The 24,123-nt window shown below is 40.7% G+C and overlaps 1 protein-coding gene across 1 annotated transcript in view; it reads left to right on the top strand.

Annotated features, from left to right (window-relative positions):
• slc67a1 (solute carrier family 67 member 1) overlaps window positions 1-24,123 on the top strand; it is a 139,317-nt gene that overhangs the window by 32,989 nt on the left and 82,205 nt on the right. Inside the window, exons 2-4 of the mRNA XM_073049268.1 lie at window positions 11,565-11,662; window positions 23,164-23,309; window positions 23,401-23,533. Coding sequence (XP_072905369.1) covers window positions 11,565-11,662; window positions 23,164-23,309; window positions 23,401-23,533 — 377 coding nt within the window. The remainder of the gene's footprint in view (window positions 1-11,564; window positions 11,663-23,163; window positions 23,310-23,400; window positions 23,534-24,123) is intronic.

Below are 24,123 nucleotides of genomic sequence, written 5' to 3'. Positions count from 1 at the left end.
TAAGTCTGGTGCTGCAGCTGGATAGCAACATGTAGTTTTCCTTTTCAAAGGCCTATTCAAATCTATCCCCATATATTCATGATGAGTGCCTACTAATGTATCTCCTGATGACCACCTTGAGTAGTTTCTGGCTACCTTCTTGCTAACCCAAATCTTTCATCTTATGCACTTGCCTGTTTCAAAATGTTAGAGAAGTTAACTTCATTGCATTGTTGAATTAGCGTCTTATTCAGTTATCATCAGTCTTTCTTGTCTGAATGCTTTCTGCTCACTAGACTCTGTTGGGTGGACTAGGAAGTGGGTAAAGAGAGGAAAATCTTCCAAATTTCCTCAATATAGCTGCTGTTGTGCCGCCTTTGTAGCTGCATTGATACGTTGGGTCCAGGTTAGATCCTCAAAGATAATGACACCCAGGAATTTGTAATTGCTCACTCTTTCCACTTCTGAGGACTGGTGTGTATTCCTTCATCTTAGCCTTCCTGAAGTCCACAATCAGCTATTTTGTCTTACTGATGTTGAGTGCCAGGTTGTTGCTGCAATACCATTCAACTAGCTGATGTATCTTGCTCCTGTGTGTCCTCTCATTACCATCTGAAATTCTGCCACAATAGTTGTACCGTCAACAAATTTACAGATGGCATTTGAGCTGAGCCTAGCGCAGAGTCGCAGTCAAATTTTGTGAGAAGGTAAGTAAAGGAAAAGACAAGAGGAAATGTATTCAGACAAATGCACAAAGAAAATAAAAATTAAAATGGAAGTGCAGGAACAAACACGTCAATGGGAATTTACAGTAATTCTAAAGTTAAGGAAGGACTTGGGAGGAAACATCCTGAAACAAACTAAACAGCAGTTTTGGAGTGCTGCCACAATTAGTGAGCCTATTTATTCTCCCACACAACTTGCAACCAATTATTCACATTCTTTGTGCTAAGAGTGCATAATTTCCCCAGATGGTACCATTATAGTGCTTGGCTTTCAGTGCAAACAGATTTTTAGCCCCTGGTTTCTGTTGTGTAGTTTGTTAACCAGCACAGCAGTTCAAGTGCTGCTTGTGGTCTAATTTGAGGGAAACCTAAACATAGACAATAATTCCCTGCTTTTCTAACTTCTGAAATGATATAATCTAAACTTGCATATAAAGAATGGATGCAAGTTTGAGTCAGCACTTCAAAGAAACCAGACAAACCATAACTAAAATTCTTTTTGGTTTTCATCTTTAATGTTGGTGTGAGATAGAATAGAGTTAGCTAAATTCATCCTGATAACACAGAGCTGTTTCACTCCAGCAAATGATTTGAAAACTCCAAAGAGAGCAAGAAGTCGAAACAAAGCAAAAGCTGGAGGAAGAGATTGCACAGAAGGTTTAGTTTGAAGAATTATGTAGAATACACAGACCTTTTTGTGAGGCATGTTTTTATTCACTTTCAATCTCCACCAGACCTCATCCCACCACCTAATGCATCAGAATCACAGAATGGTTTCACCATGGGATGATGCCATTCAGCCCAAATAATTAATGCCAAATATGTGAAGGGGCAATCTTGCTCATATGCCTGTACCCCGGCTCTCTCCTTGCAGTTTTGTAAATTATTTCTCTTCAGATACTTACCTAGTTCTCTTTAGAACACTACAGTTGAACCTACCTCCAAAACTGCCCCTGCCAGTATATTCCAGAACCTAGTCACTCATTGCATGAATACATGGATTCTTAGTCAATCACCATTCTACAGTACTGTGCAAAAGTCTTAGGCACATATATATTGCTAGGGTGCCTAAAACTTTTGCACATTACTGTAGTAACTTCATGTATAGCAGTGTACTGTTGCTGCCAAAAATATTTATGACATATGTGAGTGAAGATATGGGCCTCTGTTGTGTACTACTGAGAGTGGGAAGTGGGCAGGGAGAGGGGAATCATGGTTGGGAAAAGGGGAAAGGAGCAGGGAGAGAACAGGAAGCTCCAGAGAGACATTCTGTAATGATCAATAAACCAATTGTTTGGAATCAAATGACCTTGTTTGGTGTCTCGGGCCTAGGTGTATATGTGCCCAGCCCCTCCCCCTCAGCTTACTGTCCAACTTCACTCCAGTGGTGCTCTATCCTCACCACTCCCAACACTCTTTGTTCCTGCCAGATTTATGTACACACTTTCTGCTCCACATTGACAAGTACGGTACTGTGCAAAAATCTTGGGCACCCAAGTACTTATTAGTTTCTTTCTACTTGGTGTCTTTACCCTGGTGATTTTAAATACTGTTGCCACTTTTTCTTGCAGCCTCCTCATTACAGCAATTCCAGCTTCCCCGGTCTATCAACATTACCAATGTCTTCCATCTCAAAATCATTTTGATAAACATCTTCTGAACTATCAGTAATAGCCCCCACCCTTTCTCCTTCACAATTCCCCATTCCTATTTTCATCTCTCACCTTACCTCCTTGCCTCCTCCTATCTCATCATCTCCCTCTGCTGCTCCTCACCCTTCCCTTTCTTCCATGGCATTCTGTCCTCTCCTATCAGATTCTCGCTTCTCCAGCCCTTTAACTCTTTCACCAATTGACTTCCCTCCCCCTCTCCTGGTTTCACCTATCACTGATTACTATGTACTACTTCCTCCCCTTCCCCCATTCTCTTCCTCTGACTTCCAATCTCTTTTCTCCAATCCTGCTGAAGGGTCTCAGCCTGAAACGTCAACTCTCTACTCTTTTCCATAGATGCTGCCTGGCCTGCTGAGTTCCTCCAGCATTTTGTGTGTATTACTTTGATTTCCAGCATCTGCAGATTTTTCTCTTGTTTGTGAAACATCTTCCACACCTTCTGTAAATACTTTTTTGTAAAATGTGGCACCCAGAGCTGGTCACTATATTTCATTTGTGGCCAGATTGATGTTTAATAAAGGTTCATTATGCATTTTTTCTTTTGTAATCTATGGCTTTATTTGGCTTTGTATATTGTGTTATCAATGTAAACTTGCATGCCTCTTCATATTCATTCATTCTTATTTTGATTCTTCATAGGTTTATGAGTATGTTTCTGCACAACAACTGCTGAATAAGTTTATTACTGAAAATCCTATTCTTTATGCCTCTGAGTTTGGGACACACCTAGAAGTAGAACATTTCCTCTATATTACTCAATTCCATTATTTTAAATACCCCCTCCATTCATTTTTTTAAATAGATCTATCAAGTCACTTCTCAATCTTTTCAGAGAGCTGTTTCACAATCGTTCTATTAAGAGTTGATAGAGCAGAGAGAACAGGAACAGAACAGTGTTGGGGGGGGGGGGGTGTCAGTGGCGTATCTAAAGTATGGCGGGTATGGCATGTGCCCTGGGCGCCACTTGAAGCAGGAGGTGCCACTGAGCAGTTTCTAGTAAAGTCAGACAAGCCATCCTCGGATAGTGAAAAAAGAATTTTCTTCAGATGTATGATCTGTCTTTGATTATCATGGGTGAGGAGCACTAGGATGGCCTTAGTTCACAGCATTGTGTAAGAAGACCATGAAACATTTCTTCACGAAGAAGAAAGAAAGTGGAGCTGAAGGACAGAAGTTGGAGGCGGAGGAAGCCAAGAAGTTGGGCAAGTTCTTCATGCCCTTCTTTGAAAAGCCTGGAACAAGTAGTTCGACACGTTCCATGGAGTCACCTATGCCTACTACAAGTTTGTCAGAATCCAAAGGTGGATCAAGTACAAATGTGTCACAAGCCACGGAAGAAGTCAAGTCAGATAAATCCTAGTATGATGAGATTAAGAGTGAGGCTGCAACAGAGAATGTGGACATGACAGGAGGGGAAGATGATGGTGGTAGTGGTGATGTTGAGTTTATTGACAAGATTTTACCTGACGAGATTGAACCTGACAACACTGAACCTAGTGAACTGGATGGTGTCAAAGAGCCTCGAACTGTCATACCAGAAGTGATTGAAGAGCATGACATTGGACTTCTGAAGTTCAACAAGGATACTGGAAAAGCAATTCTGCCTGACACATTGAGAACAGAAATAATAAAGCTGGGTTCGAAGTATTTCCAGAACAGTGAGGGGCCTTTCCTACCAACAAATAACCGCTCAATGAACAAAACTTGGTTCAAGAGGAAATTGGGAAATGGTCATGGTGAGGAAGTGACTTGCTCATGGCTGGTCTATTCCCCTTCTAAAAAGTCTGCATTTTGTATCTGTTGTCTTCTCTATTCCTGGTCAGACCATCAATCCTCATTGGAGCAGGAAAGTGGATTCAACCAGTGGAAAGCACCGGAAAGGATTAGTGTTCATGAAAATGCCAAGAATCATCGGGAATGCTTCACACAGTGGAAAGAAATGGAAAGAAACAGCTGGAAACAGGAGTTATTGACACGGTATTTCAGTCACAGATTGAGAAGGAAAAGCAGAAGTGGCATGATATCTTGATGAGAATCCTTCACTGCATAAAATTCCTTGTGACTCAGAACCTGGCTTTGTGAAGACACAGGGAGTCACTTCAGCTAGACGATGACTCCAATGTGGGAAATATCCTTGGCCTACTGAAACTGCTGGCCATCTTTGACCCTGTCATAAAAGAACACCTCACTCATTTGGAAAGTCATCCTGGATCCGCGTCTTGTCTTTCACTGGGTGTCCAGAACAAATTCATCCACATGATGGCATCCACTGTTCACCAGGGTTTACTAAGAAGCATTCGTAAAGCCAAGTACTCTGTGGTCTCATGTTCAACTCGATCCCTGATCAGGCATACCATGAGCAGATGTCAGAAGTAGTGAGGTATGTGGAAGTTGATTTTGAGAGGAAAACAGTCCATGTTAGTCCTTCCTTGGTTTTATCCAAATAAGCCAGAAGGATGCTGACAGCTTGGTTGAAGACATCTTGAAACAGCTAGAGAAGGACGAAATGGAGTGACAAGATTGTTAGTCACAGTGATGGTCACAGATAACGCTGCTGTGATGGCTGGGCACAGAAGTGGTGTTCATTAAAGAATAAGTGAGAAAAACAACCTGGCAGTGTTTGTGAATTATGACAATTGCTCACTCAACTTGGTGGGTGTACGTGCAGCCAAACAGGATACAATGATGGTCACATATTTTGGAACCATCGAAGCTCTCTACGTGTTTTTCTCTCGTTCAACACAGAGCTGGGAAAAACTCAAGAACGCCGTGCCTGTGGTTGTTAATTCGGAGTCCGAAACCAGGTGGAGTGCAAGGACAGAAGCAGTGAAGCCCGTCAACAAGTACCTTGAGGAGATACTTCAAGTTCTCTAGAACATGATAGACAATGAAAACGAGACCAGTGAAACAGGAAGTGATGCAAGGCAGCTGTACAACCACATGTTGAATTACGATTTTCTAATTTTGCTAGGATTTTGGAAGGAAGTACTCATTCACATTGACCGTATTCAAAAGAGGCTGCAGGATCCTAGCATGAACTTCCACGATGCTGCCCTGGATTTGAAAGCCCTCAAGAACATTTTTATGATGAAAGAGAAGTGTTGGTCAGTGAGTCACTCGAAGAAGGAGTTGGTCTCTGTCAAGAATGGAGGTTGAAAGACGTCAGAGATGAAAGAAACGAATGGCTGATGAGAACTTGAGAGACGCTGGCTTAACAGCTAAGGAGGAAATGGAAAGAGACATGAAGGAAACACTTGACCGTCTTCACAGAGAAATGGACGAAAGGTTCGCTCGTTTGTATGACACTGACATCAAGTTTGGGTTCCTTCTCGATGCCGAGGGACTGTGTTATGGGGCTGACAGTAACAACCTAAAGAAGAAGTGTGAAAATTTGGGCGAATTGTACAGCTCTGATGTTGATGGACAGCAGCTATATGAAGAAATTTTGGACTGCAGAATGTTGCTATCAAGGCGGGTCAACGTGAAAATATCAAGACCTGAAGAGCTTCTTGAATTTATTGTTCAGTATGGAGATGAGAACATCTTCCCCAATCTTCGCATTGCTATTCAGATAATGCTAACCATCGCAGTTTCCATCACGAGCTGTGAGAGATCATTCAGCAAGTTAAAACTAATACTTTTGTATTTGAGAGCCTCCATGGGTCAAGGCAGACTCTGTGATCTTGCTCTGCTGAGTGTAGAAAGAGAAGAAACTGAAAAAACTGACTGATCACATCATAGACCAATTTGCATCAGTGAAAGCAAGGAGGGACAAGGAGCAGTTATAATTTTCATGTAGTGCCATAATTTGTAAATTAAAAGATTAACGAGCTTGACTTGTATTTTTGAGCTGATATTGTGGTCAAGTTATCTATAAGATGGGTGTCAGATGTTTGGAAGGGACGCAATTTCAGTGCTTGCCATAGGCGCTATTTTCAGTAGATACCCCCCGGGGGGGGGGGGGGGGTCACTGCTACTTGAAAAGAGAGGAACGAAAGATGGCATTTAGCATAAAACAGCTACTGTTATACCCAAAAGATGAGAAAATTCCATAGATAAGGGACAGCCCATTAGAAAATACTATTTAATACTGTGGTAAAATTAACTAATGAGAAAATACTAGCCACTTAATAAAAGAACAAAGCTTCCAGAATTATACTTGGAATAGCTACTAGAGGCATATTAAACTTGTATATATAAAGCAGGGGTGTCAAACTCATTTTAGGTCACGGGCCGGATTGAGCAAAATGCAGCTTCATGCGGGCCGGATCAGTCGGACGCGTGCGAACGCAGCTTTCATTGCCTCCATTTTTTCAGCCTGCTCTCATGTGTCTCAGTCTCTGCTATAACTACAAAGTGTTTCACTTTACAAATTCCGTTTCTTATGAAGAAGACTGCCGAGCAAGACTGCCGAATAAACACTAATTTCCCCATGGGGATGAATAAAGTATCTATCTATCTATCTATCTATCTAAAAACCCTGAAAACCTGGTACCTGAATAAACTCAGCATTAGCCATATCATACGCCATAGGCGCTTCGATTACTGGGGCCAGCTTTAATAGTAATTAGATATTATCTCGCGGGCCAAAGATAATTCCACCGCGGGCCGGATTTGGCCCGCAGGCCTTGAGTTTGACATATATGATATAAAGGCTACTTAAAATAGAAGCAAATGATTGATTGTTAAACTGCAAAGAAAATGACAATTAAAATTAAACAGTCTGAGCCAGCAATCCCCCCACCTTTAATTCTAAATCACACATTTTGAATCATTACATCTGAAAATTCAGAGGCAAAAAATCTTTTGGTATTCATGTTACAAAGTTATCAAAAAAAACTACTTGGGTTATGAAATAGCATAGAGCATATATTCTTCAAAGTATTCATAAGATTGTCATGGACAGATTAGTAGACATACTTCCACAAGTTTGAACTATTTTATTAATGATTGCTTTTAAAGAAGTAAAATAAGATGTTAATTATGATAAGGCATGTTAGTATGATTAATATGAGTAACCGCAGTTTCTGTGAATTGAATGAATCTAATCAGAAATCTCATCCATCAAGTTGATGTATTTTAGTTGCTTCTTTACAAATATGATCAGCCAAGTTAGTAATGGCTTCTGACTCGGGTATTTAAGTACAATGCCTATAATTGCACATGTTCTTCCCCGCCCTCCCCCCCCAACTGCTAAGAGAACATCTAATGCCATATGATTTTGAAGAATCATCTTATACATGGCAATCATTTCTATTGTTACCCTTTCAAAGGCTACAGCAACATTTTTAATCTCTTGTACTCCTTACAACACCATAAAATGGGAAGACAATTGATGTAAAAATCTCCTTCTGAAATGTGTCATTTACTTCTAGACTAATTTGTGATGAAGGTAAGGTGTGTGTATGTTTCATGGCAGGAGAAACATATCCTAAATAACAAGATTCTAACCAATTACATGGAAGAGAGGAGTAGGTTCAATTTCCACACAAAGTACATATTGTTCTATGAACATAGACCATTTCTTATTACCTGGCAGGAGCTTTGTTGGATTGTGATATTTTTGATCGTCAATAATACGTATACTTTATGATTAGGGGAAATTGGCAAAAATATAACAAATAATAATACAATAAACTTCATAATGTCCAGTAGTTGTTAACTTGCTTGGAATCTACTGGCTGGTTAGTGATTTGTTTACTGTACCTTGGCAGCATAAGCACTGTGACAGAGGTTACTAACACATTAACCACTGCACTATTGTCTTTGTCCGGTACCACTTAATAGTTTGCTTGCAATGACTGACATGTATCCACTTTTACCTTCTACTTGCACTGCTGAGTTGGTAATTAACAGCCCTTGATAAGGACCTTCCTATTGAGCTCCCAGTGCTTCCTTATGCAGTTTCTTAAACAGACCCCACTTGCCAGGAATCAGGGTACGTCCTCCTTCTGTTTGGTGTTCCCAAGCAGCAGAAACCTGTTGAGAAACAGACTGTACAGCTTGGGTTAATTTTACACAATAGTTAACTAAAATCTCTGCCATAATGTGTATATCAGCCTCTCTGAGGTCGAGGACTACCAGTAGTGAGATAGAATGGACTGCTACCACCTCGAATAGACTTGGTTAAGTTTTATTGGTTGGGTTGCTCTGATGCTACCTAAGACCATAGGAAGAGCCTAGGCCATGGTACACTTTCCTCGTGATACTTAGTCAGTTGTTATTTGATTATCAGTTGGCATAATTCCAGATAAACATTCCCAGGGAAATGTGTTTCTGGGTGAGAGTTGAAGTGACATAACAATCTCCATCTAGGGATATAGTCCTTGATCAGAGTTTTTGCTGTGTGCGTGGTTGTCACTTTCCTTGCTGGAATAGCTTACACCCATCTTGAAAACTTGTCCATTATTACCAGTACCTCTGATTCATTCTGGTAAGAATTCTTAGGACGTTTCACAACTTTGGCCATCATTTTGATTTTGATCTTAAACCATGCATACTTATTACTTTGACCGTGATCTCGAAATATTAACAGTTTACAGCTGAAATTTTAACAGGTTGTTGTGAAACCCAAATTAAATTCTTTTTTTTCCCCTAATCTCCGCTGGCTTGCACGTATTTTAATTCGTTTTACACTTCTACTAGCTCATAGAAATTTTTAATTTTTTTTTAATCTGTGCTCCTCTGCTTGCACAAATTTAATTTTTGATGCTCTACAGGTTTGTATATTAAGTCTGTGCTCTCCCAGTTTTGCATGTCGCTCTACTGGGTTATGTTTCTATTTTACAGCTATGCTTTTTTACAAAGCAACAGAGCAATCCTCAATCATGATTTCTATCCAATGATGTAGAAGCCAAAATTAGTTTTCTCTCAGACAATTTGGAATATAAAGAGGAGGTTCTTGCCCCTTTTGTTTGGGTGTGTTTCCTCCAAGCTCCAAATCTTTTCAATCATGTTAGCTGGCTAGGCCAATTGTTGGCTTCTGCTTTAAATCCAAGTTTCTTTTACAAGTCAGGGATGAGTCATAAAACATGTTGCTTCATTATCATTTTAATAAGACTTGATAGAATAAAGAGAATAGGAACAGAACAGCGTCGGGAGGTCACTGCCACTTGAAAAGAGAGGAATTAAAGATGACGATTAGCATAAAGCAATTACTTTTATACCCAAAAGATAAGAAAATTCAGTAGATGAAAGCCAACCAATTAGAAAATACTTACTTAATTGACTAATGAGAAAATGTTAAACAAGAGAAATCCAAGCAACACACACAAAATGCTGGAGGAATTTAGCAGGCCAGGCAGCATCTATGGAAAAGAGTAAACTGTCAATGTTTCAGGCCGAGAACCTTAATCAGGTCTGGAGAAGATGAGAAGTCAGAGTAAGAAGGTGGGGGAAAGGGAGGGAGAAACACAAGGTGTTAGGTGAAACCAAGAGAGGGGGAGGGGTGAAGTAAAGAGCTGGGAAATCGGTTCATGAAAGAGATAGAGGGCTAGAGAAGGGGGAATCTAATAGGAAAGGACAAAAAACCATGGAAGAAAGAAAAGGGGAGAGAGGAGCACTAGAGGGAGGTGATGGGCAGGTAAGGAAATGAGGTGAGAGAGAAATGGGAATAGTGAAGGAGAAGTGCGGCGGAGTGGGGGCATTACCAGAGTTCAAAAAATCGATGTTCATGCCATCAGGTACCCAGACTGAATATAAGGTGTTGCTCTTCCAACCTGAGTGTGGCTTCATCGCAGAAGTAGAAGAGGCCTTGTACTGACATGTTGGAATGAGAATGGGAAGTGGAATTAAAATGGGTGGCCACGAGGATTCCTGGCCTACAGAGAACAGGTGCTCTATGACAATCTATGTCTGGTCTCACCGATATACAGGAGGCCACATCGGAGCACTGGATACAGCAGGTGACCCCAACAGACTTTCAGGTGAAGTATCACCTGGAAGAACTGTTTGGGGCCCAGTATGGTAGTGAGGGAGGAGATGTAGGAGCAGGTGTAGCACTTGTTCCGCTTACAAGGATAAGTGCCAGGAGGGAGATCCGTGTGGAGAGAAAATACTCGCCACTTAATGAAAGAACAAAACTTCCAGAATTATTCTTTGTGTAGCAACTAGAGGCATGTTAAACTGTTATGTATACAAAGGCTACTTAAATACATGCAGACAATTGACTGTTAAACAACAAAGAAAATGACAATTAAAGTTAAACAGTCAGCCTCAACAATGCTTATATTAAATTTCATGCTCTGTTTATATGCCAATTATCCAGATAAAATATCTACAGTGACAGATGCCTCTGGTGTGCAAACAGCTTTGTCACAAAATAATTCACAAAAACAGTCCAAAAGCTTCTGGGGTCAGAAATCTCAGATACCCAAAATTAATTTGTCAGTGCTGTCTCTGAGTACACAATTATTGTAAATACACAAACTATTGATTGCTTATACCTTTAACCATGTTTGATATGCTAAGTGACAATGTCCATCTGGTCTGTCAGCTGCTTCTCAGTCACAATGCTGCAAATAACTTAGTCATGTTGCCTGGTTTGATGGAAGCCAATTAACACAACCCCATATCTTAAAGTTTGGCTGTTGCATATGCAATTTCTTAGTCTGTGAAGCAGCTTGGACTTTTAACTTCAATTTACTGCTTGCAATTTACACCAAAAAAATGAAAGCTAATTGCAAGCTTTGTGAACTTATTTAGATTTACTTTAAGAACTGAAGCCTGGTTCTCATTTGCTATGTTCACATTACTCTAGAATACCCTCTAACACCTATATTAAAATTCATTTGCTGTTTATATGCCAATGATCCAGATGTTTGTCATTTTGTATTTTGTCCCATTTTTAACTACAAGCCCCAATTTAAATCAATTGAAAATTTTAACATTGTACTTCTGATTCCTGGTGTCAAATTATTTGACTAAACATATGAACTTACTGCAAGGCACTATATTCCACTCCTGTTTGGTACCGATTATTGGTACCGTCTGATGCTTTTAAAGTACTGTTGTGTGTTCTGCTGTTAATTGCATCCTGAATTTAAACAATTTTCTTCTCAGTATTACACTGGCAGCAATGTTTCTATGTAACAAATGTGGAGAGGATGACGTCTGTCAGAGCTGTCGTCTGTTTCAAAACAGTGCACAGTATTATCCCAGATTCTAACACTTAATGTTTTGTCCCCAGTATTTGTCAAAGAAGTTGGGGATGGATGCGGTCATGTTTGGTTATCTACAGACAACGTTTGCCATTGTCCAGCTTCTGGGTGGACCTCTGTTTGGCAGGTAAATATTTTGGTCCAGGAAATGATGTTGTACAGGGTAAAACTTTTGTGAAATTTTAGTTTTAGCTGCTATTCCACAAGAACTTAAAGAGAACAATGCTCACTTAACTCCAACTTCAAAGGCACATAGAGTCATAGAAGTACAACACTGAAACAGGCCCTTTGCCACATCCAGTCCACACCAAACCATTTAAACTGCCTAGTCCCATTGAACTCCACCTGGACCATAGCTGTCCATACCCTTCCCATTTGTATACCTATCCAAACATCTCTTAAACATTCAAATTGTACTTGCATGAACCACTTGCAATGGCAACACATTCCATACTCTAACAACTCTTTGAGTGAAGAAGTTCCCCCTCATGTTCTGCTTAAACATTTCACCTTTCACCCTTAATCTATAACCTCTAGTTAAAGCCCCACCCACCCTTGGTAGAAAAGTGTGCTTGTATTTACCCTATCTATACTCCTCATAATTTTGTATACGTCTATCAAATCTCCCCTCAATCTTCTACATTCCAAGGAATAAAGTCCTAACCTATTCAGTCTTTCCTTATAACTCAGATCCATCAGACCAAGCACCATTCTTGTGAATTTTCTCTGTACGCTTTCAACCGTATTTACATCTTTCCTGTAGGCAGGTGACCAAAACTGTCCACAATACTCCAAATTAGGTCTCACCAACATCTTGTACAACTTGAACATAACATCTCAATACTTTGATTTATGAAGGCCAATGTGCCAAAAGCTTTCTTTACAACCCAATCTACCTTGTGTTGCCACATTCAATGAATTACAGACCTGTATTCCCAGATCCCTTTGTCTATACTGCATTCCACAGTGCCCAACTGTTCAGTGTATAAGGCCTACCCTAGTTGGTTCTACAGAAGTGCAACACCTTGCATTAAATTCCATCTGCCATTTTTCAGCCCACTTTTCCAGCTGGTCCAGATCCCGCTGCAAGGTCTGGTAGTCCTGCTCACTGTCCACTACATCCCTGATCATGGTGATATCCACATTATCATCCAGATCATTGATTTAGATGACAAATAACAACAGACCTAGCACCAATCGCTGTGACATTCCACTCCATAGGCCTCCAGTCAAAGAGATAACCATCTACTACCACTCTCTGGTTTCTCCCACAAGGCTAATGTCTAATTCAATTTGCTACCTTATCTTGAATGCCAAGTGACTAGACCTTTCTGACCAAACTCCCATGCAGGACCTTGCCAAAGTCCATGCAGACAACATCCACTGCCTTGCCTCCATCTACTTTCCTGGTAACTTCCTCAAAAAAAACTCTATAAGATTGGATAGACACGACCTACCATGCATAAAGCAATGCTGACTATCCCTAATCAGTCCATTTATCCAAATACTCATATTGGGTCCCTAAGATACCTTCCAATAACTTTCCCAATAGTATAGGCTCACTGGTTTATAGTTTCCTGGTTTATTTTTAGAGACTTTCTTAAATAGCAGAAAACCTGTTTGTGTTGTCTTTTATTCTGACAGGCACATAAAAGCTTTGTACTCGAAATTTTTCTTCCTCTTCTTTGGGATGTATCTATCCTTTTCCTTCCAATTTGCTCCCAGAAACTCCAGCCATTGCTACTCTGCCATCATCCCTGCTAGTGTCCCCTTCCAATCAATGTTGGCCAGCACCTCGCTCAGGCCCCTGTAATTCCCCTTATTCCACTGTACTGCTGATACATCTGACTTTAGCTTGCCGCTCTCAAATTGCTGGGTGAATTCTATCATGTTATGATCACTGTTTCCTATGGGTTCCATTACCTTCAGCTCCCTAATCATATCCAATTTATTACACAACATCCAATCCAGATCTAGTGGGCTCAAACACAAACAAGAGAAAATCTGCAGATACAGAAAATCCAGTAAACATAGACAAAATGCTGGAGGATCTCAGCAGGCCAGGAAGCATCTATGGAAAAGAGTACAGTCAACATTTTGGGCAGAGACTGTTACTCATCTTTTTTTTTCTCCAGTCCTGATGAAGGGTCTTGGCCTGAAATGTCAACTGTATTCTTTTCCATAGATACTGCATGGCCTGCTGAGTTCCTCCAGTATTTTGCTGTGGGCTCAAACCCAAGCTGCTGCAAAAAGCCATCTTGGATGTATTCCAGATTCTCTCTCTTGAGATCCAATATCAACTTGATTTTTCCAATCTATCTGCATATTGAAACTCCACATGACCAAGGTAACATTGCCTTTTTGACATGCTTTTTCTATCTGCAGAAGTAATTTGTAGAACACATCCTGACTACTGTTCGGAGGCCTGTATATAACTCCTTGTCAGTGTCGTCTTACCCCTGTAGTTTCTTAACTCAACCAACAAGGATTCTACATCTTCTGATCCTATGTCACCTCTTCCTGAAGATTTTGTTTCATTTTTTTTTACCAGCAGAGCCATTCCTCCTCCTCTACCTGCCTACCTGCCAGTCCTTTCAATAGATTGTGTATCTTTGGCTATTAAACTCTGAACTAAGGTGGTCTTTCAGCCATGACATGTCCTTTTGAAAGTTCCTTTCACCGCTAAGAACATTAGCATCTAAACACATAGACATCTATGTTCTTCTAGTAGCTGGAGGATTTGGAATTGCCTATTTCATCTCAGTGAAGGCAAGCTCACCAGCTTCTCTGATATTTACCTGCCGTTATTGTAATTAATCAAGGTTGCTGCTATTTTTGATATGACAGCAAAATATGACACCCTCTGGCATTCTGATTTTCAGTTTAATACTGTTGGCCCCTTATATTTTAATGTGACCTTAAATGACTGTCCCTCTACAAGAATTCATGCTTTTACCTCTTCTTCTCCCCATCCCAAAAAAATACAGAGAAGTGCCAACTAAGCAGACTTCATGAAAAAACAGTGCAGTCCAACAATTCAGCCACCAGCCATTTGGTTCCCTTCTAACTTCCATGGGATTCGATTTCTCCAAACTCTTGATTTTACATTTGATTCTATTTTGAACAGTCTGCACAAGGAACGGACAATTATCATCTCTGATTCTTCCTTTAGTCTGCTAACTTACACAGGGAGATATTTGTTTGATTTGCTGGTGCAATACTACTAGTATCTACATGCTAGTGATGAGATCTAGAATCATAGAAACATGTAGCACAGAAAAGACATCACTTTAAGGAATCTTTAATGATTTTGTAAAAGGCTATATCTGATGTATTAAATTTTCCTCCATGGCTTCATCAGAGGCTCAGTAAGAGCTGGAACACGAGTGGTTTTAGAGCAGCAGTAATCCATCAGCTCCTTACGCAAGATGTCAGGTCAGCTGTCCGACTTGTATTTTGATACGTGTCTGCCCATGCTAATGAAAGCTGTGTCTCAGCTAACATTCCTGTCCTTCAGCCCGGCTCTGCATCCTGTCAATGTACCACTGCAACCTACAACAACCCTGCACACTATCCACAACTCCAACAACTGTCACGTCATCTGCAAATTTAAAAAATTACAAAGAGCAGGGGATCCAGAACAGATCCCTGTGGAACACTACTGGCAGCCAACCTCCAGGTAGAAAATTCCCTATTTACTACCACCCTTTGTCTTCTTTGGGCACGCCAGTTCTGCACCCACATAGCCAGGTTTCCCTGGATAGCGTGCCTCCTGACTTTCTGAATGAGCTTAGCATGGGGAATAGTCAAATGCCTTACTAAAATCCATATACACCACATTTACTGCTCTGCCATCATCAATGTCACATTTGCCCCATCCTAAAATAATTCATTCAGGTTCGTGAGGCATGACCTGCCCCTGACAATGCCATGCGACCAGCCCTAATGAGGCTGCTTTTCGATATACATGTAAATTCTGTCTCTTAAGAATCTTCTCCAATAACTTGCCCACCACTAAAGTAGGACTCAGTGGTGTATAATTCCCAGGGTTGGTCTTACTCCTTTTTTGAACAAAGGAGTAATATTTGCCACCCTCCAATCATCTGGTATTACTCCTGTGTCCAATGAGGATGCAAAGATCATTGTCAAGGGTACAGCAATCTCTTCCTTTGGTAACCTGGGATATGTCCCATCTGACCCCGGAGATTTATATATCCCAATGTTTTTCAAAAGTTCTGGCACATTCTCTTTCTTCTCAAGAACATGTCCAAGCATGTCAGCCTGTCCTCACAATTGTTAAAGTCCCTCTCGCTGGTGAATACTGAAGAAGAGTATTCATTAAGGACCTCACCTTTTGGTCATAATTCTAGTCTGTCAATCTTTCCTGAATTTAACTGCTCCATCACTTTGTGCTTGCCTTGGGATATCAAGCTAACGTTTCCTTGTTTTCCCTCCTTTTCCCCAATTGTGGAATTTTCTGTTTTCAGCACCCTGTCGTGCTGACCTGACACAGATCTTGGCGTTGAACTTCTGACATCCTCTTGTGTAGGGACACACAATTTATTGCACAGAATAAGTCATTCATTAATAATATGTGGTTTGTAAAATACCCTGTGATGATGATTTCTTCATCACAGGCTAGTTAGAAAAACTTGAACTACAACATGGTTACTGTTGTCGTGTGAACAAAGTCACGAGAGAGACACAGTTGGTACATATGAAAAGTAGTCTTTTATTTGATACACACATTCACAAATAAGCTGGCAGACATTTGGAGGAGAGGAGGGAGAGGGAGAGTGACTGGCTGACTTTCAGAGCAAGGGATCTGTCTGACCCAACACTACACGATATTTTATATTCTAGATCAAAGGGCAATTCAGGCTAAGGTCAAAGGACAATTCCATATTTACAATGCTTCCTTTGAACTAGATGTAACAGTTTCAACTGTCTGGATCTTCCCACCATCACACCTACATGTTCACAACTATATTACAGACACCCAAATACACAAGTAACAATTTTAAATCAGCATTGTCTGTTCTTATAACTTAGTTCATGGTTTTTAGGAGCCCATTGTTCAAAGCTGCATTTAATCCACAATTCATACTTGAATCTGAAGTCAGTTAAGTTAGTTGTTACATGTGCTAACCCCAAAAGTCACTCTAACAGTTATGATTTTTGGTTTAACTTATTTTGTATTACTACTGAAGGAAACAATCTATTTATGCTAATCACATAGAGCATGTGTTATCTTCAGATTGTATCATAAAGATTGAAATTTCTCAGTGGCAACCAATAAGAGTTTCAATTTTTTTATTTTTGCCACTATCTCATCCATCACCTTTCTATCTGCCCCCCCCCCCCCCGCAATAAAAAGAGAATGTATTCGAACCGCAATAGAGGAGCTAGGGAGAGGAGTGGAAATTAAACAGTACAATTAAAATAGCTAAAGATGAGGCTGTAAATGAGAAAGAGCAAAAATCCAATGAATCTAGATAAAGGAGGAAGCTAAAGTGTAGAGAAAGCAAAAACTCTGACCATATTATTGTATAACTCCTTGGAAGTGTGAGTGCTGGTTAATGGCTAGAAAATTGAGAAAAGCATAAATTTGATAACAAAAATCAGATGTCAGTGGGGTGAGGAGTGCAGGGGGTAGGTACAATGGAGCATTGTCAAGATGAAAATTAATATTTTTTTCAGAGTGAATAAGGAATGATCAGGATGGATTTGATAAAAGCAGATCAAATCTTGTTTTTCTCATTGAATTGAAATACGGAATTCCAAGAAGTCTCTAATAAAGTACTGTACTATGAAACAGTTTTTTTTTGTAAGATTAAACAATGTACTATCAAAGAGAGAGTGGCATATTATAGAAATAAGATATCGGTTGCTTATGAGTGAGGTGAAGAGAAGTTTTCTACCTCCAGAGAGCCATGACTGCAAATATAGTCAAGGGCAAGGTCAATAGACTTTTAGATTCTTGTTTTCTAAACAATCCAAGAAAACTGAATTATGTGAGAAAGCATTGTGGAGATTTTGAATAGAGGAGCAGGTCTGAGGTGCCTTACTGTTCTATTTCTTATACATAATTGCTCAAGGGGAAGCATTCAGGAAATGGTGATTAGTAGATACTCTTTAGAGTGAAGATATGTATGTAGTGTGTTCCCTCAAGAATTAGCAGCATCTTGGATTTTGCTGAGTGGAGCCTGCTGGATGCATTCACTGCTCAAATACTCAATTATACTGCACTGACTTAAGGACAAATCTGGAATGACGAATGGCGAGGCCAAGAGCTTCTTGCATGATGTCAGAGCCTAGGTCATGTGGGCAGACCAGAGCAAGGTGGCCCTTAAAACAGTTTAGAAAAAGGTTTATTAGCTGGCAAATCCACATCCCGATTTTGCCATGTATCAAACTAACAATTTTTTTCAATAGTTCTGAATGACCCGGACATCTGGGATTTGGTCCGAATCTTAGTTGATGTACTTGTGGAGTTTGGACATTCTCTCCATGACCATTGGGTGCTTCACTTTACATGTTGGGAGGCTGTAAATTATACCTTTTGCAAAGTGGCAAAAGAATTGAGTGGGATGTGAAAGAGCCACATGGGCGCCATGGTAATGTAGCGGTTATCTTGACCTGGTAAAGGATTGAAAGTTAACAAGAAACCAGTATTAGATTTCAGGTTTACTCTGAATCTGTTTTTAATATTTTGTTTATGGGCAAAGGAATTTTGCAGAAGGAATGAACTTTGTCTGGTATTTAATAACATTGAATATATTATTTACAGTGTCGAGCTGATTCATTGTCATCCAATTTGCACTACCATTCAACACACTTCAGATTTGTTATGAATGAAAATTGGTGCCTACACTGAATAGAATGCAGAGAATGAACAATATTGAACTCTCCATCATAATGGTTACTCATCAAGTTTTCCTTTGAAAGAAAGGTGTATTATGCTCTTGCTCGTGTGTATCTGTTGACACTAATAGTGAAAAGTATTCAGCAGAATTGAGTATGTAAGGAGGCAGCAAACTGAGCCAAAGTATTAGGTACTCTGCACACCAAAGAATTTCAAAGCAAAAGACATGACTCAGCTTAAAGTTCTTGCAGAATTTATCAAAAGGTTCTGACTAAGTCTTTGAAGGCACTTATACAGGAGGTGTTATTCTATGGCTCCTTAATTCCTTATCTGGAGAAATAAAAGAAAGTGAAGAAATTAGGTTATGGGGCTGTCTTTGAGTACATGATTGCCAGTACTTTGATGTTAAAGCAATTGCATTTGACATTAAGATTGTTGTTTTTCTCTCAAAGATCTGATGATTTGGATATTAACTGCTTTTAATGCTTGGGTGGTTAAGATGCCATTTGTAGCTCCTTGGTGTTCAAGTGGTTCTTTAGCTTATGATATTTACTGTAAGTTCACACTATAACTTCACTTGATTGGTATGATCTGGAGTTGATCTTTTGAATATCCATCCTGATGGTTTGCTTAATTCTTGCAGAAACATTACCATAATTATTTTTGGGTAGAAAAGACATTCATTTTAAATATTTTCATACTGATGTAAAATTACAAATTAGTTAATGTTCTGCTTTTGTTGCATCTGGAATATGCTTATATTTCAGCTACGTTGCCAACCAGAGATGCCAGGTGATTTGTGTGACTACTGTACGCAGTGTTTTCCCTGATTGTCCATTGGCTATCGATGGTCTTGATTTGTAACCAGAAAGGAATCTTTTCTTTTCCCTTTTCTCTTGCTTCTGCATTTAACTCTATACCTTGACTCTGTCTTGCCTCCCTTTGTCCAATCCCTTCTACCTATGGCTATGGGATTGCTTCGAGCGGTGGGCCAGGCCATGTTCAAGGACTGATCAGAGGACCTGAATGAGTATGCCACAGTTGTTGTGGACTTTATAAAAACCTCATGGATAAGTATGTCCCCACAAAATCATTCTGTCTTCTCCAACCAGAAGCCTGGATAAATCAAGAGATTTGAAATCAGCTGAGGGCTGGATTAATGGAGCTCAGGACTAGTGTTCCAGGAAAGTACAGGAGGTCCAGATATGTCCTCCAGAAAGCCATCTCACATGCAAAGTGGCAGTTCCAGACTAAACTTGAATCTCATAGAGGTGCACAACAACTGTGGTGGGGCTTGAATGCCATCACCTCCAACAGAGCAAAACCAAGCAACATAAATGACAAGATTTTGCTCCTAGGTTTCCTTTTGTTTGACCGATAGAATATGGAGACACCTTCACAAAGCCCACAGCCCCTAACAACTCTATATTTCAGTCTCTGAGGCTGATGTAAGAGCAACTTTCAGGAGAGCAAATCCATATCTGGCCCAGGTGGCATAGCTGATCAAGTAGCTGGAGTGTTTACGGACATCTTCAGCCTCTCACTTCATAACTTATCACTAAGCTCCAATACCTGGGCCTTAATACTTCCCTGTGCAGCTGGATCCTCTATCTGCACATGGGCAAACCCCAGTTAGGACAGACTGGCAACAACAAACTATCAACATGGGTGTACCACAAGGCTGTGTGCTTAGCCTCCTGCTCAAGTTCAAGTTTAACTGTCATTCGACCATACGTGTATACCCATGAATACAGCCAAACAAAACAATGTTACTCTGGGACCAAGGTGTAAAATGCAGTACCAACAGTTACACAGCACAGAGCTCCTATAAGATATCAGTAAATACTGTCTCTCAAAAAATGTAATCCAAGACCCTGAGTCCATGAATGTTACAGAAATCTGTAGTCGAATCCAATACAGCTTGTCTTCTGCCGAGTGAACACTGGGGGCAGCACTGAGTCCAGCTTGGACGCCACACTACATTGCCTCTGGTGGAGCGCACCAACTCTGACGCCTCTCTCCTGGACGACTTTAAACAGGTGACACCGCACCTTGAGGCCTGGTCCTCGCTATAACCGAGGCCACGCAGCTGCCCTACCATCCACCAGTAAATCAGACTTGCAGCATTCCACATTAACAATGTCCAACAGGGACTTGCGATCACAAGAGAAACGACTTAAGATGATCACTCGCTGTTAGACTGCACACCTCCTTCATGTACCGATGCCTCGCCGATGTAGGCAGCAGCACAATCCACACCAAGTCCAACTCCTTCAGTTTCTCTGCCAATGAGCAACTCACCGATGGGGTAAATCTGCAGTGCTTTAAATTCTTAATGTCCAACAGGATCTTGCCATCATAAAAAGTACGTATTTTTTAAAAAACTTGACCCCGTAGAAGCTGCTGCGATCGAACGCACCCCCATCTTACCGTAAGACCTCGTCTTACAGGATCTTACTGATTGTGTGGCTGAGTACAGCTCCAACGCTGCATTTAAGTTTGCTGATGACATCACTGTTGTTGGCCAAATCAAATATTGTAACAAATCTGCATAAAGGAGGGAGATTGAAAATCTGGTTGGGTGATACCACAATAACAACCTTTCACTCAATGTCGGCAAAACCAAGCAGCTGATTTTTTACTGCAGTTGGAAGAAGCTGGAGGTCCATGAGCCAGTCCTCATCAGGGGATTGGAGGTGGAGAGGGTCAGTAGCTTTAAATTCCTTGGTGTTATCATATCAGAAGATCTGTCCTGGGGCCAGTATTTAAGTGCCATTTCAAAGGAGGCATGTCAGCTCCTTCACTTTCTTAGAAGTTTGAAATCATTCAGCATGTCACCAAAAAACTCCTATATGTGGAGAGTATCCTCACTGGTTGCATCACAGCCTGGTGTGGAAACACCAATGCCCAGGAGCGGAAAAGATTGCAGAAAGTGGTGGATACAGCACAGCCCATCCCGGGCAAAACCCTCCCCACCACTGAGCACATTTACAGGGAGTGCTGCCACAGGAAAGCAGCATCCATCATCAAGGACAAATGATGATAGGGTGGTACGGTGTTCATCTTCCGGTGCCATTTGTAAGGAGTTGGTATGTTCTCCACGTAACCGCGTGTGTTTCCAAAGACATACGGGTTAGGTTATTTAGCCACATGGGTTTAGTGGGTGGTGTGGCTGAAAGGGCCAGTTACCATGATGTATCTCCAAATAAATAAAGTACACCCACACTCCAGGCCATCCCCTCTTTACAGTGCTACCATCGTGTATGAGGTCCAATGCCTCAACTCTCACACCACCAGGAGCATTTTTTTTAATTTTGGAGATTAAAGCGCAGAACAGGCCCCTCTGGCCACACCACCCAGCAACCCACCTATTAACACGAGCCTGATAACAGGACAATTTACAATGGCCAATTAATCTACTAACCACTACGTCTTTGGAATGTGTGAGTAAACCAGACCACCCAAAGGAAACCCACTCATTCAAGCAGCGGGTGCACAACTCCTTACGGACAGTGTTGAATTTGAAGTCCGAACTCCAGTGTCCCAAGCAGTAAGAACATCACACTAATCACCATGTTACTGTGGCACCCCTCCTGAAACAGCATGGATAACTTCACTCACCACAACTCTGAACTGATTTTAGGGACTACAAATTCACATTCAAGGGGTATTTACAACTCAGTCTCAGTATTCTTTTATTTACACAGTTTGTCTTTGTTTGTCATTGCTTGTTTTTCAGTCTTTGTTTATGTATAGTTTTTTCATAAATTCTATTTATTTCCTTATAAATGCCTGCAAGAAAATTAGTCTCAAGGTAGTATTCAGTAACAAATATATACATTGATCATAAATTTACTTTGAACTTACAATTTCCTAGCCCCTACTGCTTCATCTTCACGATCTAGTCCTTGTACACCTCCATTCACCATCAGGAAAACCTTAGGATGCTCTTTCTTTCTCAGAGAAAGACTCAACAAGTACCCCTCCAGTAACCCACATTCACCAGTCCTGATGCAGAGTCTTGACCCAAAACATCAACCATCCTTTGCCTCCATGGATGCTACCTAACCCACAGAGTTTGCTGTAGTGGCTTTTTTTTTTGCCTCATATTCCAGCATCTCTGGATGCTAAATAAGTTTGTCTTGTCACAATCAACTCTTGCCTATTTTTATTGATGCACTATGGAACACTTTCTATTTGGATACAAAACAGCTTAGGATGAAACTGGTCTGCAATTAACACAAGAAACAGCAAAGAGCTGTATACAATCATGGAAACCAGCTTCCCCTCCATGGACTTTGTCTGTGCTCCTCACAGCCAACATAATCAGAAACCCTAATTAGCCTGGGCATTCTCTCTTCTCCCCTCTTCCACTGGGCAGAAGATACAAAAGCCTGAAAGCACATACCTCCAGGCTTAAGGACAGCTTCTACCCTGCTATTATTAGATATTGTACCTTTGTACAATTGTGTACCATATTGTAATATGATGGACTTTTGACCTCACAACATACTTCGTTATGATCTTGCATTTTATTGTTTATCTGCACTTCACTTTCTCTACAGCTGTTACATTTATTCGGCATTGTTATTGTTTACTTGTTCTAGTTCAGTACCCCGTGCAATGATTTGATCTGCATGAACAGCATACAAGACAAGCTTTTCACAGTATCTTGATGCGTGTGACAATGTTAAACCAATTCCAGTTCCAATCTCACGTTCCCAACAATCTTTGAAATTGTATTTCTATTCTTCTTTCGACAGATTTGGTGACTTGTTTGGAGGCCGAGCGGCCCTCTCACTGGCATACCTCTCCTCCAGCCTTACCAGCCTGATAATGGGGCTCTCAACAAATGTGTCGCTGCTTTTCCTATCTCGATTGCCCTCCATATTCATGCACGGAATGCAAGGTACAGTGTGGTACGTTTTTCCTCCCATTTTTCTGCTCATCTCTCTGGTGCCCAATTTTAAAATGCATTCTTTCCTTTTAACCCCTCCCAGCTGCTCAGATGGTTGTGACTGACCTCTCCTTGGAGTCGGAAAGGACTGGAGAACTGGGGAAGCTTGGTCTCTCGTATGGTGTGGGAATGATCATTGGCTCTTCAGCGGGTGGTTTTCTGATATCTAAATTTGGGTAAGTACATACTCAGGGTCTCCATGCCTCCTGCAAAAGTCAACCTAACAGGCAAAGTTCAAGGTGAAGTTTATTATCAACACATACAACCCTGAGATTCTTTTTCTGTGGGTACACTTATGTACTTGGGTAATCATCATTATTCTTTTGAGCAGACTAGCAAAGAGCTCCTCTATTGGCTAACTGGATGGGTGTTCCAAGTTGTGCTGAGTTAATAGAATAAAAGTTTTTATCTCCTGCGTCCTACTGGAACCTGCAGTTAAGGCCCAATTACAGTTGTACAGTGCACACAAACTTTGCTTTGCCACTCATTGTGTACCTGAGGAAAATGACCTTTTAGTGATGATCTCCTGGGGGAAAAATACCTGCCTCGATTAGAACTGCTATCCAGCATGACACAGCAACTTGAGAAGGGAATGGAAAAATTTGGAGGTCAACCTTGACTTTTTAAAAATAAAGCTGAAGATTGTGTCTCTATTTTAATGAAGCAGTGGTCAAATTTTAACACTTAATGTTGTATCTGTACTAACCTGATGGGAAATTTCCAACTTCAGTTAGTGCAAATCATTCACTATAACTGATTGTTGACT

This window comes from Hemitrygon akajei, chromosome 6, assembly GCF_048418815.1.
Source record: "Hemitrygon akajei chromosome 6, sHemAka1.3, whole genome shotgun sequence".
NCBI classification, from domain to species: Eukaryota; Metazoa; Chordata; class Chondrichthyes; order Myliobatiformes; family Dasyatidae; genus Hemitrygon; species Hemitrygon akajei.
Note: the sequence above shows the minus strand (reverse complement) of the source record. Positions and strands in the feature narration are given on the sequence as shown.